The 12,573-nt window shown below is 50.9% G+C and overlaps 1 protein-coding gene across 1 annotated transcript in view; it reads left to right on the top strand.

Annotated features, from left to right (window-relative positions):
• The first annotated feature begins 8,904 nt into the window (after positions 1-8,904).
• Positions 8,905-12,573, top strand: part of LOC119092463 (zinc finger protein 77) — a 4,283-nt gene continuing 614 nt past the window's right edge. The window contains exons 1-2 of the mRNA XM_037215429.1: positions 8,905-8,920; positions 9,798-10,001. Coding sequence (XP_037071324.1) covers positions 8,905-8,920; positions 9,798-10,001 — 220 coding nt within the window. The remainder of the gene's footprint in view (positions 8,921-9,797; positions 10,002-12,573) is intronic.

Genomic DNA, 12,573 nt, shown 5'->3' with positions numbered 1-12,573 from the left:
TTTTGGCGTTTGTTCGATATTTGTCACACCGCGCCTTGGCCAAAGTCTGGTTACGCCACTGAGTGCAGTACTAGTGGGGGTAGGCGTGGCGGCACTGTTGTCCATTTTCGAGGGTCCGGGTAGGGAAAATTGAGTGGAAACGAAGGCCGAAAATCCGTTTCCAGCTCTGCCCGATCCGACACCCGCCGACTCCTGGCCCCAGGCTAGATCGTCCCGGCCCTGAGTGTAGCAACAGATGCAAACTTGGCTGCGCGCGCCGCGGGCGACTCGGTCGCCGGGTTAACACGTCGCGGTGCTTGAAGATTTTGGCGATTCGCTGGCAACTGCGGTATTCACGCGTCTGTACTTAGCCTTGTTCGAGCGACGCCGCGGGACGCACACAATGCAAGGTAAGCCGTGCTAAATGCTTCGTGCTTGTGCTTGTGTGTATTAATAGCTAGCTGCAACTGCCGGCGCCCGGTCTTGTCGGTCCCGTTACGTTCCCGTTGCATTCCCGTTACGTTCCCGCTACTGGCGGCGTGATCAAACGGATGGCCTTGGGTGCCGGCCCAGGCCGGCTCGCTTCGCCGGGGCCTGCCTGCCCTGCACTGCGCGGTCGCACAGTGGCGCCTTTCAGTCCCCCGTCCCCACCCCCACCACTCTGGTGCGTCGCGAACAGGTGGGAGTTGGGTGCGTGTCATAGACGGCGGGCGGCAGGCGCGAGCGTCGCCGGCTATCCCCACTACTTTTGGCACGGATCCCAACACGGCCTCAGCGCCGCTCTGGGCCCAAAGAACCATTGAGCGTCATAGGGGTGGTTTTTGATTTTACCCCCGGTTTTCTGACCGTTGCCACCGCGGCTATCCCAAGGGTGGTGAGAAAATCTTTGGCGCCTTTAGGGACACCAGGTAGTGAAACGGGGCGTAGAGTCTGCACTGAAGGCTCGTGATTCATATGATCGCGTGCCCCGGCTGACGCGCGGTAACTGCCTAACGAAGGACCCGTCGCGAAAGCCGCACGCCGCCGAAAATGTTTGCTGACCGAACTCATCGACTCAAACGCGGCGCTTGATTAAGACACCAGCGGGGGGGGGGGAGGGGGGTGACAGTGGTTCAGTTCATTACCCGTTCTAGGAAAACGGCTCCACTCTCCGCCGGAGCGGTGGCTGCAATGTGCTCGTGTTTCCAATGTGCCACGGGCCCAGCGCTGTGTGCTGTGCGGCGCTGCTGTTTTTTTTTTTATTTAGAAGTGTGGGAGCATGCTAACCCGGGGATGCTGACCATGACGCTGTCATGGGGCGCTGATATGACCCTGGGGCGCTGACATGACCTTGGGGTGCTGACATGACGACTTGTTCCGCGTGACAGGAGCTCAAAGAAGGTGGCTGATCTATCAATTACCATCTAGCAGAGGTGCTGTCAAGTGGGGAAATGAGGGGGGGGGGTGTCATTGGACTTAAGCCCCACCCCTTTCCCTCGTCAGAATCGAGCGCAGTTTTTTCTTCACCACAACACTATTGAATATCATTTCGCAACTTGGTGGTCAGTGCAACTATTTTGGGTTTAAGTCTCATGTTTGCCGTTGGCAATGATTTGCCCCGGCGTTCCCCCCCCCCCCCCCCCCCAGCAAGCCATGAGTCAATGGTTTTCCGAAATAGAACATAGGGTGTTGAAAGATGACACAGGGTTGGGGGGGGGGGGGCTGCTGTTCGCATGGCCTTCAACCAAGGGGAGCCGAAAACAAAAAGGAAGAAAAAACGTGCAGCGCAGACAACAAAGCCGCACACACAACGATAACTAAATGGCGTTGACAGTGGCGCTACTCCTCCGATTCACGATCACGATCACGATTCACGATCGTCATCGGCACCCGACGGTCCGATATCCGCACACTCTCGCACCTGGCTGACCTGCTTCTTAAATCGTAGGTGTGCACAAGGCAGCTACTCCCAAGTCCTTCAAATTGATCAAATCGGTGGTAGATTTCGTTATTTTTGGACCGCAAGCGCAACAGGTCGTCCATCCCGTCACTTAGGTTTCTTACGACAGAAATTTAGTGACGTCAGCGAATAGCCGAATGGATACGTCCCGTGCGCAGCTGAGACAATTGTTGGTGGCAAAGCGAGCCAACGTTGAGAGCCCGGTAGCGCTGTCCATTTCTGCTGCTGTTTGAGGGCCCGTAGTGTACTCGCAGTGCATAAGCACCGTGAATGGGTGTGGCCCCACCGTCGCAAGCCCTGTTAGCCCTCCTCCCCCTTCCCCGTCGCAAATTCTGGAGCTGTGCCGTTGCGAGCACTGACGCGTGCACGAATGCGGCATGATTCCGCAGTCTCCGTCCTTAGCGAAGTGCTGTTTTCATGTCCGTCGCCATTCAGGGTGTCGGAGGCACGGAGCCAGTGTTGTGTTTCGGTGAGATCTGTAAAATGTTGACTGTGAAAAGTTTCTACGTGATATAACAAAAATATCGCAGGTCATCAGCACGTGCTGGTCAGTTTAGGCTTAATTTATCAGCCATCACAATAGGCGGTTTTTCCCCAGAGAAACCTCTGAACGGCGTGGCGTAGTGCTGCCAAAATTCGTTCATCTGTGGACAATTGGAAAACGGTCCTCTGGTGCAAAACAAGCCCATATCCTTCAAAACCGCACCCTCAGTGGGTCAAAGTCGAGCCATGGTCACTAGCAAAGGCAATTCTTATGGCAGCTTTGGGGCTGGTGCACTAACACAGTTTTAGATGGGGTCATGCAATGTTGAGATGGGGGTAACATTATCGCGGCGTTTGCGGCATTCGCGGTTATCGCGGTATTCTAAAACACGACATGACTTTCTGCAATGACTTGTAGAGCTTAAGTTCACAAATTAATGGTTATAAAAAATTATGTCCGTCATTGAGATTGTGCTACGAAAACTACAGCCTTTTCACACGCCAAGCACGACAAATCGCCAAAGTAGTGTGCCTTTGGATAAATGATATTTCCTAGCGTCACTACAACCTTTTGATTACAGCATTCCTCAGTTGGAGTTAGTTCCTAACCCGCAAGTTGTTCCTACACCCTGCTAGGTGTGCATGCATTTTACTCGAAACGGCACAAGTATTGGCGGTAGAAGTAATGTCGCATATACGTAGACTATGTAAGCGTTGGCAGTAGAAGATATGACAATTATAATTTTTGAAGCATGCGTTTTGTCGTGTAGCGCTAAGTCGCGCATAAGTTTTTGCAGTGGAAGTGATTGTGCACGCGGGTGATGAAGTGAATTTTTTAGCGTAAATAATGCCGGGTATAGGTTTTGCCGTATATAAATAAGGTCGCTCATTAGGATATGCGGCAAAGACCGTCAACGGGTCCTAAAGCCCTAATTAGCATCATTATAATCATGTGGAATTAGTGTCGTGTGTAAGTAATATATACATCAGTTTTCGAAGCGTAAATTTTGTTGTGTAGCATTATGTCGTGATGTGTAGCACTATGTCGCGCTATGAGCATTGGCAACAGAAGTAGTGAAGTATTCTTGTCTGCGTTTTTTGCTGTAGCACTAATATGGTATAAGCTTTTTTAGGAAGCCACACGATCGATGCCTTTTTCGGACAGTACCCTCCACACGGCATAACCAGAGGAGGGGAGGGTCGCCCAGCTTAAACAGTGCGTTCCGGATTGGGTGAATCGAACAATGGCCAAAAATGTGTCGCGTAATTTTTAAACGGCCAGATAGCGCCACGGCCGGAGAGTTAGTGCAAAGCTTAGGTTCAACTGTACAATTTCCGTTGTTTGCAATTCCCTAGAACGTACGTTTTCAGCTGCCTCCGTGGCATCCGTGAGAGACGTTTGAGTCGTCACCCGGCCGTACCGGGTTCGAGTCTCGGGGCGGGCGCGTTGTTTGGGCTGAGTGGCGCGGCAGTGTCAGCTGTTTGAGCCGAGTGGCGCGGCAGTGTCAGCTGTTTGGGCCGGGTGGCGCGGCAGTGTCGGCTGTTTGGGCCGAGTGGCGCGGCAGTGTCAGCTGTTTGGGCCGAGTGGCGCGGCAGTGTCAGCTGTTTGGGCCGAGTGGCGCGGCAGTGTCAGCTGTTTGGGCCGAGTGGCGCGGCAGTGTCAGCTGTTTGGGCCGAGTGGCGCGGCAGTGTCAGGTGACAGTCGGGTAGGGAGTGGCAGCTCAGACTCATGACTGTCACGTCGTCACAGGCGTAGCTGCGTTTCAGATATGGCTGAGGGACAAAGCGACGGTCTGCCCAAAACCATTGCGTTTAGTGGTGAGTTGCAAGGGATGTTTGTTTTACGTCGACAAGTGGGGGACAAGCAGCCGTTTTGGAAGAACTGCGAATACATGTGTTCAATTCTTTCACCCCCAGTGGTTATACTCATGAGTGCATTACCTTACGGTACGTGAAACGTTACTTTGCGTGGATTTTTCAGATACGTCGAGTACGTACGGCTTTGCGGTCCGTAAAACCACTAGCCCCTCCGGCCAACTGATTGCCGTACGCTTTTTTATGAGTGCAGGCCACGCGGAGCAAACTCCGCCGACGAAATGTACCAAATCTAACGCCTTAAGCCCATTCACACCACTTAAAACCATTTAGCTTTGATTGTGACGTCATTGACGTCATTTTGCGGCCAAGTGTTTACTTTTTTTGCTTTTTCACTGTGACTTCATCGTGGGGCCCCACATTAGCTACCGATCGTCGAGTGTGTCAATGCGTGGGGCGCACTGAAGCAAAGGAAGTTCGGCCGGCGTTGGACAAGTGACGATTTGATTTCCTTGCTTCTGTTATGGGCATTTCGAGCTGCGGTTGGAGTTGGCATAATCAACTGGAATTATTCGTTCCATTCTTGCGTCAGCACAATCGGGGCACCGTTTTTGTAGGCAGCAGGTCCTTCAAGTGTATATGTCCTGCCACATTCCCGCCGTGGGATGTGCATGACAACACTTCCCGTGGCAGCGCGGGAGCATGGCATGTATAATATATATATATATATATATATATATATATATATATATATATATATATATCTCTCTCTCTCTGTGTGTGTGTGTGTGTGTGTGTGTGTGTGTGTGTGTGTGTGTGTGTGTGTGTGTTTTGCTTTGCGCAAGGTAAATTATCAGGCCATGAAATTACGTAGGCCGGGGAGACAATGGTTCCCATGGTATGAACGATTCTAAAACCCAGGAAAACGCCAAACTCTGGTGCCCGGCACCAAGGAGGTATCCCAAATCCCCTCAATGAGATATCCCCAGATCCCTCTGACATGCATATGCCTTTGCATACCGTCGAACCGCCTACCACCATCGTGTCTCTGCCGGCAGGTTGGTCGCGGTTTCCGTGCGACCAGTGTGGTCGGTCGTACAAGTACAAGGACTCTTTATACGCGCACAAGAAAATGCACCGCGGCCTGACCGTTTGCCGGTACTGCCAGAAAAACATGGGCACTGTCGGCGAGCTGAACAGGCACATCCGACAGAAGCATCCCGGCACGGCCGCCTACCTGACCCTGACGAAGTGATGGCAGGCAGCGCGGCGCCCGAGGGCGATGATGGTCATGATGTGGTGGCGTTTGCGGAAGAGACAGAAGCTTGCGGCGTCCGGCGGACTGGCGCGGTGCTCATCAAACACGAGGCTGGCTCCAGGAGAATTTGTGCTTAGGCTAGTTTGTTCTGACCTGACACGAGGCATGTTTTCAGGGCATGCGGCTGATAATTGAGCTGTGACGTCGATTTTTTACGCCCAAGAGTGCTGTGCGTGGCGAGTGTCAGTAAATATCTGTTTGTGAGTTCTCATGATATCCTGGCAGGTTTTTAAAATGTTCTCCGTGCACTTTGCTGCTGTGTCGCGTGCGTGTTATGCCCATCCGGATAGCTACGTTCTCACAACATTCGCTAATCGGGACTTTTTTACTTGCATCGAAAAGAAAGGCTACTTGACCTTTCAGTGCGGTGGGTGATGGATCTTTGCATCTGGGACTAAACAAACTTCTTGAAACTATTCACTACCACATGTGGTCCGCTCTTTCGTCCCTTGTGTTCAACTAATAGGTTTACGTTACGCCGTTACTTGGTAAGCGAACTATAAGCTGTTTGTGTGAGGCTGAACATGTAAATAACTATATATGCTGAGATTTGCAAGTGTTCTTGTGGACGATGCTGTGGATGACCGCCAGATGATCTTATGTTTAGCGTTGTCTGAGTTGAATGGCTGACTGCTAGATCTCGTCCCCCTCGTATGGGCTACTGGTTGCAAATAGTCACAGTCAAGATGTACTGGTACAAATTCACCACGATTTGAACCTGTTTTGAATATTTGGGCACCGTCGTAAGCGGTGAAAATGTTATTCTGGTTGACGTTCTAAATGTAACAACGAGTTCCCTTGATAGTGGTGTTTTTATTTCTGTTACGACATGTGTTTGACTTGCAGTTGCATCCTCGGTAACGGCGCTGTTCTAAGATATTCCATTATCAGTCTCATGTCGGTCATAACTAGGAGTATTATCCGAATGTCTGTGTTCTGTATCACAAAACCCGGTTCGTGATGGAGACATACAATCGGCGGCTTAAGTCGGGTTGTGAGCTACGTGCTCTCTGTCGATGCGGCAATTTGTGGTGATGGTCGTGACCTCTGAGGGCTAATCTGGCCAGCGCATGACCTCTGAGGGTTATATGGCCAGCGCATGACCTCTGAGGGTTATATGACCAGTGCATGACCTCTGAGGGTTATGTGACCAGTGCATGATCTCTGAGGGCTTATATGACCAGTGCATGATCTCTGAGGGCTAATATGGCCAGCGCATGATCTCTGAAGGCTTATATGACCAGTGCACTCCCTGGGGCTCCATAAAAGACTCGTGACGACGTGCGCCGCGCCCGCTTTTTGAAAGACTCCTGTTGATGTGCTCCAGACACGAATATTCCTTTGGCCACATTAATCGTGACATTAACACAATATGACGTTTAAGGCGTTGGGATTTGTGTGACGGCTGAATGTCGACAGGTATCTCTGGATGATTTTAAAAAAGGCAGCGTGGAAGAGGCTGCACAAGTGCGCTTGCGTGCAGATCAGATACAAGAGGATTTGAAGTCTTAAAAATGGCATTACTGTGGAGTGCGAGGAATCATCTCGAAAATGGCTAAGCGAGTTAAAAACCCCATAAGAATGTGGAACAGTCGCTTCAGTAATGCATACCACGTTCTGCAGATCGTGAACGCTGAAGGTTATTAGTTACACCATTTTTCCGGTGTCGTGGCGAAGATTTAACGCGTGAGTCCTTGCAAAGTACGGGTCTCGAGTGACTTCAGTTGGGTAGAATTCGCTTGCGGTGGAAGTTGTGAGACATGCATGACGGGAGCCTGGGCTCATACAGGCAAGTATCTGAACACAGCCATTTCCGCGACTGGTACGAATTTTGAAAATATTCTTTCTCGGGCGTCTTGCGCATCTGACATTTGAAAGCTTGAAGCATGGTGTCACTGTGTATACCTTAAGGCGGGCCTGAGGCCTTCGTTTGAAGGGAGCGTTCCACATTTGTACGAGGTTTTGAACTGAAATAGCCGTCTTATTGCCTGCCATCTAATAGCCTGCCCTTCGTAAGACCTAAACCCCTCTAGTTTCTGAGCTACGCGCCCGCAGAGCTGTTCAGGCTGTTTTGTGTTGACTGTTTCAAGGTCATCCAGGCATCCATGATATCATTGTAACGTCATTCAAATCTTGCCATTTCATTCGTCATGGGGCGATCAAGGTCAAGAAAATATAAATGTCGGGTCGTTCATATCTGGCATTCGTGAGCACAATGTCCAGATATAACGGCTGTCAATTGGCTTTCCATCCATGGTGTGCAAGTTACGATGACTCAATGAAGCAATGACGCGTTGAGCTGTATATCTACTCAGGAGAGAAATTGTGTTGTCTAGGGCAGTCTTCTCCGATTAAAAGTATATCGATAGTTACAAGTGAGCTCATTTCATCATGTCTTATGCTTGCTTCAACGTCCTCGAATTTGCAACGTTCCCTTCGATGCCAAGCCAGGTTAGTAGTGATCATCGAAAGAACCACGTCAGAGGTTTCAAAATTACCGGTTAGGCTCCCAATGATTATTCGGAAGTGATCCCTTTGGCTTGAGGCATCCGTCTACTCAGAGAACACAACCCTATCCCACAATTGCGTTATGTGAGTTTCTTTTACTCCTCCCGAAATTTGCTGTGCGCTGTCGTAAGTAGGTTGGTTGTGTTAACCACACCGAAAAACGGTAAACTAGAGCTATGGAGCTTTTGTTAGAGCAGCTTGTGCTCTGCAGGATAATAAGATAAATAACAAGTGTTCGAACAACGGGGAACTGTTCATTTACTGTGTATATCGGCGTGATTTTCCATCCTGAAGGATTTCTTTCTTTTGTGTTATTGTATTAACCCGATAGCGAATCAATGTGCTTTATTGTGCCGTGCCTCCCCCATATCCGGCCGTTTCCAAGTGGTGCCTGGCGATACGTGAGCCTTAGCCGGTACCGCATCTAGGGTTTTAAGGGAGATTTAAAAGTCCTTCCCTCAGAGATTTCATACAGGTTATGGATCTAGTTGGCACCACATTCGTTGCCAGAGCGAGCGAGACTAAAAGGAACGCTAGGCGAAACGCCAAGGGACATGATGATGCAGTGTGCTGGTAGACCGTCTTAAATAGCATGGAAATTGTACGATGTGATATGTGCCGAAAGCATACTAGAACGGCTCCCGAATAAATGCGAACGGACAGCGCCTGAAGGTGTTGACGTTGAATGAACAAGGGCACAGAGTCCGCTATCGGGCGCATCTTTCAAGTCTTAAACAGCCGAGGGATGGAACGGGCATTGGACCGTGTCATGGTGTGCTATAATGGGGCCCATTGCGACAATGGAATGCAATGGAATGCTGTGGCTGCGTATTCAAACGTGATGGCACACTGTTGGCCCCACATGTCGACAGTGTTGGGTCAGTCGTTTTTGTCGCTTGTCTCCTGTCAGGTGTAATTAGTTGTTTGAAGACCGTGGCCAAGGAGATTGTTGTCAGCTTTGACGAAGTGCGTAGGCAAAACAAAACTCAGCATAGGCAAATAGCAGGCGACATGTTTGGCTGCTGTTTCAAATGCGGCCGGTTGGGATGGCCTTACCTGCTCATGACGCGGGACCGCACCTCCGTTGGAGCAGGCGCTCTTTACGCTGTTCGCGTGTGTGTGACGCTACTATTGTGTGAAAGAAGGCATAACATTCCGCTGAGGAAATACATCGAAGCACTTGAATACGGTAGTCACTGCCCGGTACATGGCACGGATCTCAGAGATACATGGACAACTCGGCTGGTTCGAAACACGTGAACACAGAACGGTGTTCTCGCGTGGCTAGAGAGCTTCAGCACCGCACTCCCTCGTCGCTGAGGGTGGTGAGTGCAAATGACTGCGCTGCGTCCTCCAGCAGCAACCACCCTGATGGGTGGCTGCGCAGGAACGCCGCAACGCGCTCACTGCGGACCTGGCCGCCCCTCCCCGTCAGACCTCGCGCCAAAGGCGCTCTAGTTCGCAAGGTTTAGTCAGGCGTTATACAGGCGAGATGCCAAGCAGACCACGGCTTTCCATGCTCTCCCGGTTGGTGAGAGCACGTGCACGCGTGCTCGTTGTTGTGGCGGTTTCAAGCCATAAGACATGCAGGTGGTTTGGCCGGTCTTGAACTTTCAGTGTGCGAGATGTGGCGTCGGACCGCAGGCACCCTCTTTCCAAAATAATTACTGTCGCGGACTGGTGCGACCCCACGTCTGATGTGTGCGGATGTCTTCACTTTCCGACGTGCGTTGTCATCGCCTCTCCTGTTTTCAGACTCCGAGAGGAACGCGTGTCTTATCTGTGGCAACGAGTACAGGCACCGAGAGTCTCTGCGCAGCCACATCAAGAAGCACCAGGGCCTGACGACGTGCCCGAAGTGTGGCACCGTCTGCGGCACCGTCAAGGCTCTGCGACGGCATCTGGGGCATATGCACTCGCTCAGTGTCCAAGAGGTCCGCCAGATTGTGCCGACCAGAGGCAGGGCCGTAGGGCTGCGGTATCCTTTCACCTGAATGGGATGAAGATCTTCTTATCATCTTCCAGGACGCTCGGACATCGATGTGCGCGTGTCGTGGGGCCATGGCGGTTGTCTTGTGTCCCCTGACCGTGTGCGCGCGGAACGTCCCAACACATCGCCCGCGCGTTGTGAAACAATACATGCATTCCTCCATGTCCTCTGCTGTTCATGCACTGCTGTGCTAGATGCTGTTTTCTGCTGTTGCACCAGTTGCCGTCGAGACAAGACCACTTCGGCAACCACCAGCCGGGTTGAATGCGGCTATCCCTGCCCTGTGACATTTGGGGGTGAAATGGCATTGCGGCGTGTGAAATCCCGGTCCCGTTGCGCGTCTTATTGGCACCGTTCTCTCTTGCAAGACAGCCAAGACGTTGGGTCATCACGAAGTGATCCGCCATGCGTCTTTTCGCTGCCTTCAGTGGCTCCCCGTGCGGGCCTGCAAGGTTAGCGTGATGCCGGACGGGGCCGGACGCCGGACGTCAAAACTTGCATGACTTGAAGAAATCTCCGGCAAGCGAGCGGTCATGCCTAGGGCTCGGCTTAAAAAAACAGCATCGGTTAGCTTATACTTGTGCATTGGACGTCACGTGCAGAGGACAAGACAATCGCTTGAATAGCGCCGGTTGATCCGCTGTGGAAGATGGGGAGCAACAGAAGACGCACGTCCCAAGCGTACCGGACGGAGGCCCGCAGGAAGCATGCCTGAGCTGGTCGACTCTCTCCTTTGGTTCGCTGCCCCGAGGTAAACACCGATATCCGTGATGTACGAAGCGATCAGACAAGGCCCTTGGCGGACGTCCAGCCGGCGCCATCAAAAGGTGGTTGTGGACGGCCATTGTCCAATGAAGTCAGGAGTTTTGGCTCCCATTGTCCCGCAGCCGATGGCGTGTGTGATTGAATAAGTAGAGGAGGAAAGCCCACGCCGTAGTCAAAAGCCTGCGGCGTACGGCACTTCGTCGCAGCACCTACAGTTCTTTCTTAACGTGCCGCTACTCTTCTGTTAAATGTCTAGTTGCTGTCAGGGTTGCGCTCACTGGATTAGAGCAGATTGTGGCCACTTTCCTGTGCGTTCCACCAGATTTGCGGTGGTCAAACCAAGACAAGAACCAATATTTATCCTGTTATCTCGTGCTCCCTTCAAAATATCATGGTTGCATCTCCTGTTATGCGTAATCGTCTTGAGCCATCGCCTGGAATTCCAACAACGGAGAGATCATATAGTCTATCCACAGCGGGTATCGTGTAAGTGTACGTTTACTATCTATTGTTATTGCTGGTACTATTATTATTTATTGTGATCGTGTACGCGACACACCATCCGCATGTCAAGATGCGTGGCCAGTTGTATTATTCTGGTGGAAAATTGCCACCTATTGTGCGAAGAGCTTCAAACTGAACTCATCGGAATCTGAGACGTAAAACAGTGCTTCAGTATTAGGAAGTCAAACGACAAGATCAGATAAAGTATGCACTTAGATCAAGTATGCACAAAAGCGACATTGAAAAAACCATGTAGTATTAGCGTATCGCGTGAACTCGTTCTGGTAGTATGTGTAACGCATATTCCTATGACGAGGATAATTCGACATCACTTATTCAGTTATTTTTAGCAACACCATGTTAAATTCCTCAGTGTTTCCCACATGTGCACAAGTTATGATGAGCTAAGGGCACCGAAAGACAAGAGCAGCCCAAATCCGTGATTACCGAGGTTAGATGGACAGTAAGTTGGTGGCATCCTTGGAAGTCCCTAGCCGTGCTTATCGTCTCAGATGTAGGGCGTTATGCTTACACCAGCACCAACTTAGCACAAGAAAGAATCGTTTGCTGCGGATGCCAGTGCTCGGAGATTTTCATCTGCAGGGTGAGAAACAGGGGGAAGATCCAGGGAGGGGGGCGGGGAGAGAAGTGTGAGTCTGTATCGTGCCTGAATTTTGTGAACAGGTATTACATGGAAGGATCATGCAAAATATTCCCGCCTGGCCCTGTTTTGAATGACATAAGTCCAGGGATCATCGTCCACCTTGAGCAGGGCCTGCCACGTGAGCCGTAGTCCAGCATCCGATCATAAAACCCTTAGTCAATGGCAGAATTTTCCGGCGGAAGATAGGCTTGCCACGATACTTAACACGCTTTGTCAATTTGCATGTGTTAAGCGTTCTGGATGGCTTGTGTGCCGTCTGCTTGCTTTTCTAATCCAGGTGGAAAAGAACTGGTGGAAGCATTTGGGGCAGTGTAATTCAAAGGAGCAGTTAGCCGTGAATGGACAAAGTTAAACCTTTGGTTGAAATGACGATGAATTACTCGTGCCACCCGAGGTGAAATCCCGCCTACTTCAGTTCACCAGGTCTTCGCGAAAATTGTAGGGACCACAGGGCATGAACCACAACGCGGACTAAGGCACAGCAGCACTCGGCAATGGATGCATCAGAGCGATGCCCCTTGTTTGTGTAGCAACGCTATAAATTGTACTTTTACTCTTGAACCGGTCCCTCACATATACCCTTTTGTGTCATGCAGGGTAATATGCTT

Source organism: Pollicipes pollicipes, unplaced genomic scaffold (genome assembly GCF_011947565.3).
Source record: "Pollicipes pollicipes isolate AB1234 unplaced genomic scaffold, Ppol_2.1 Scaffold_1600;HRSCAF=1878_pilon_pilon_pilon, whole genome shotgun sequence".
Lineage (NCBI taxonomy): Eukaryota > Metazoa > Arthropoda > Thecostraca > Pollicipedomorpha > Pollicipedidae > Pollicipes > Pollicipes pollicipes.
This window is presented reverse-complemented; position numbering and strand designations above follow the sequence as displayed.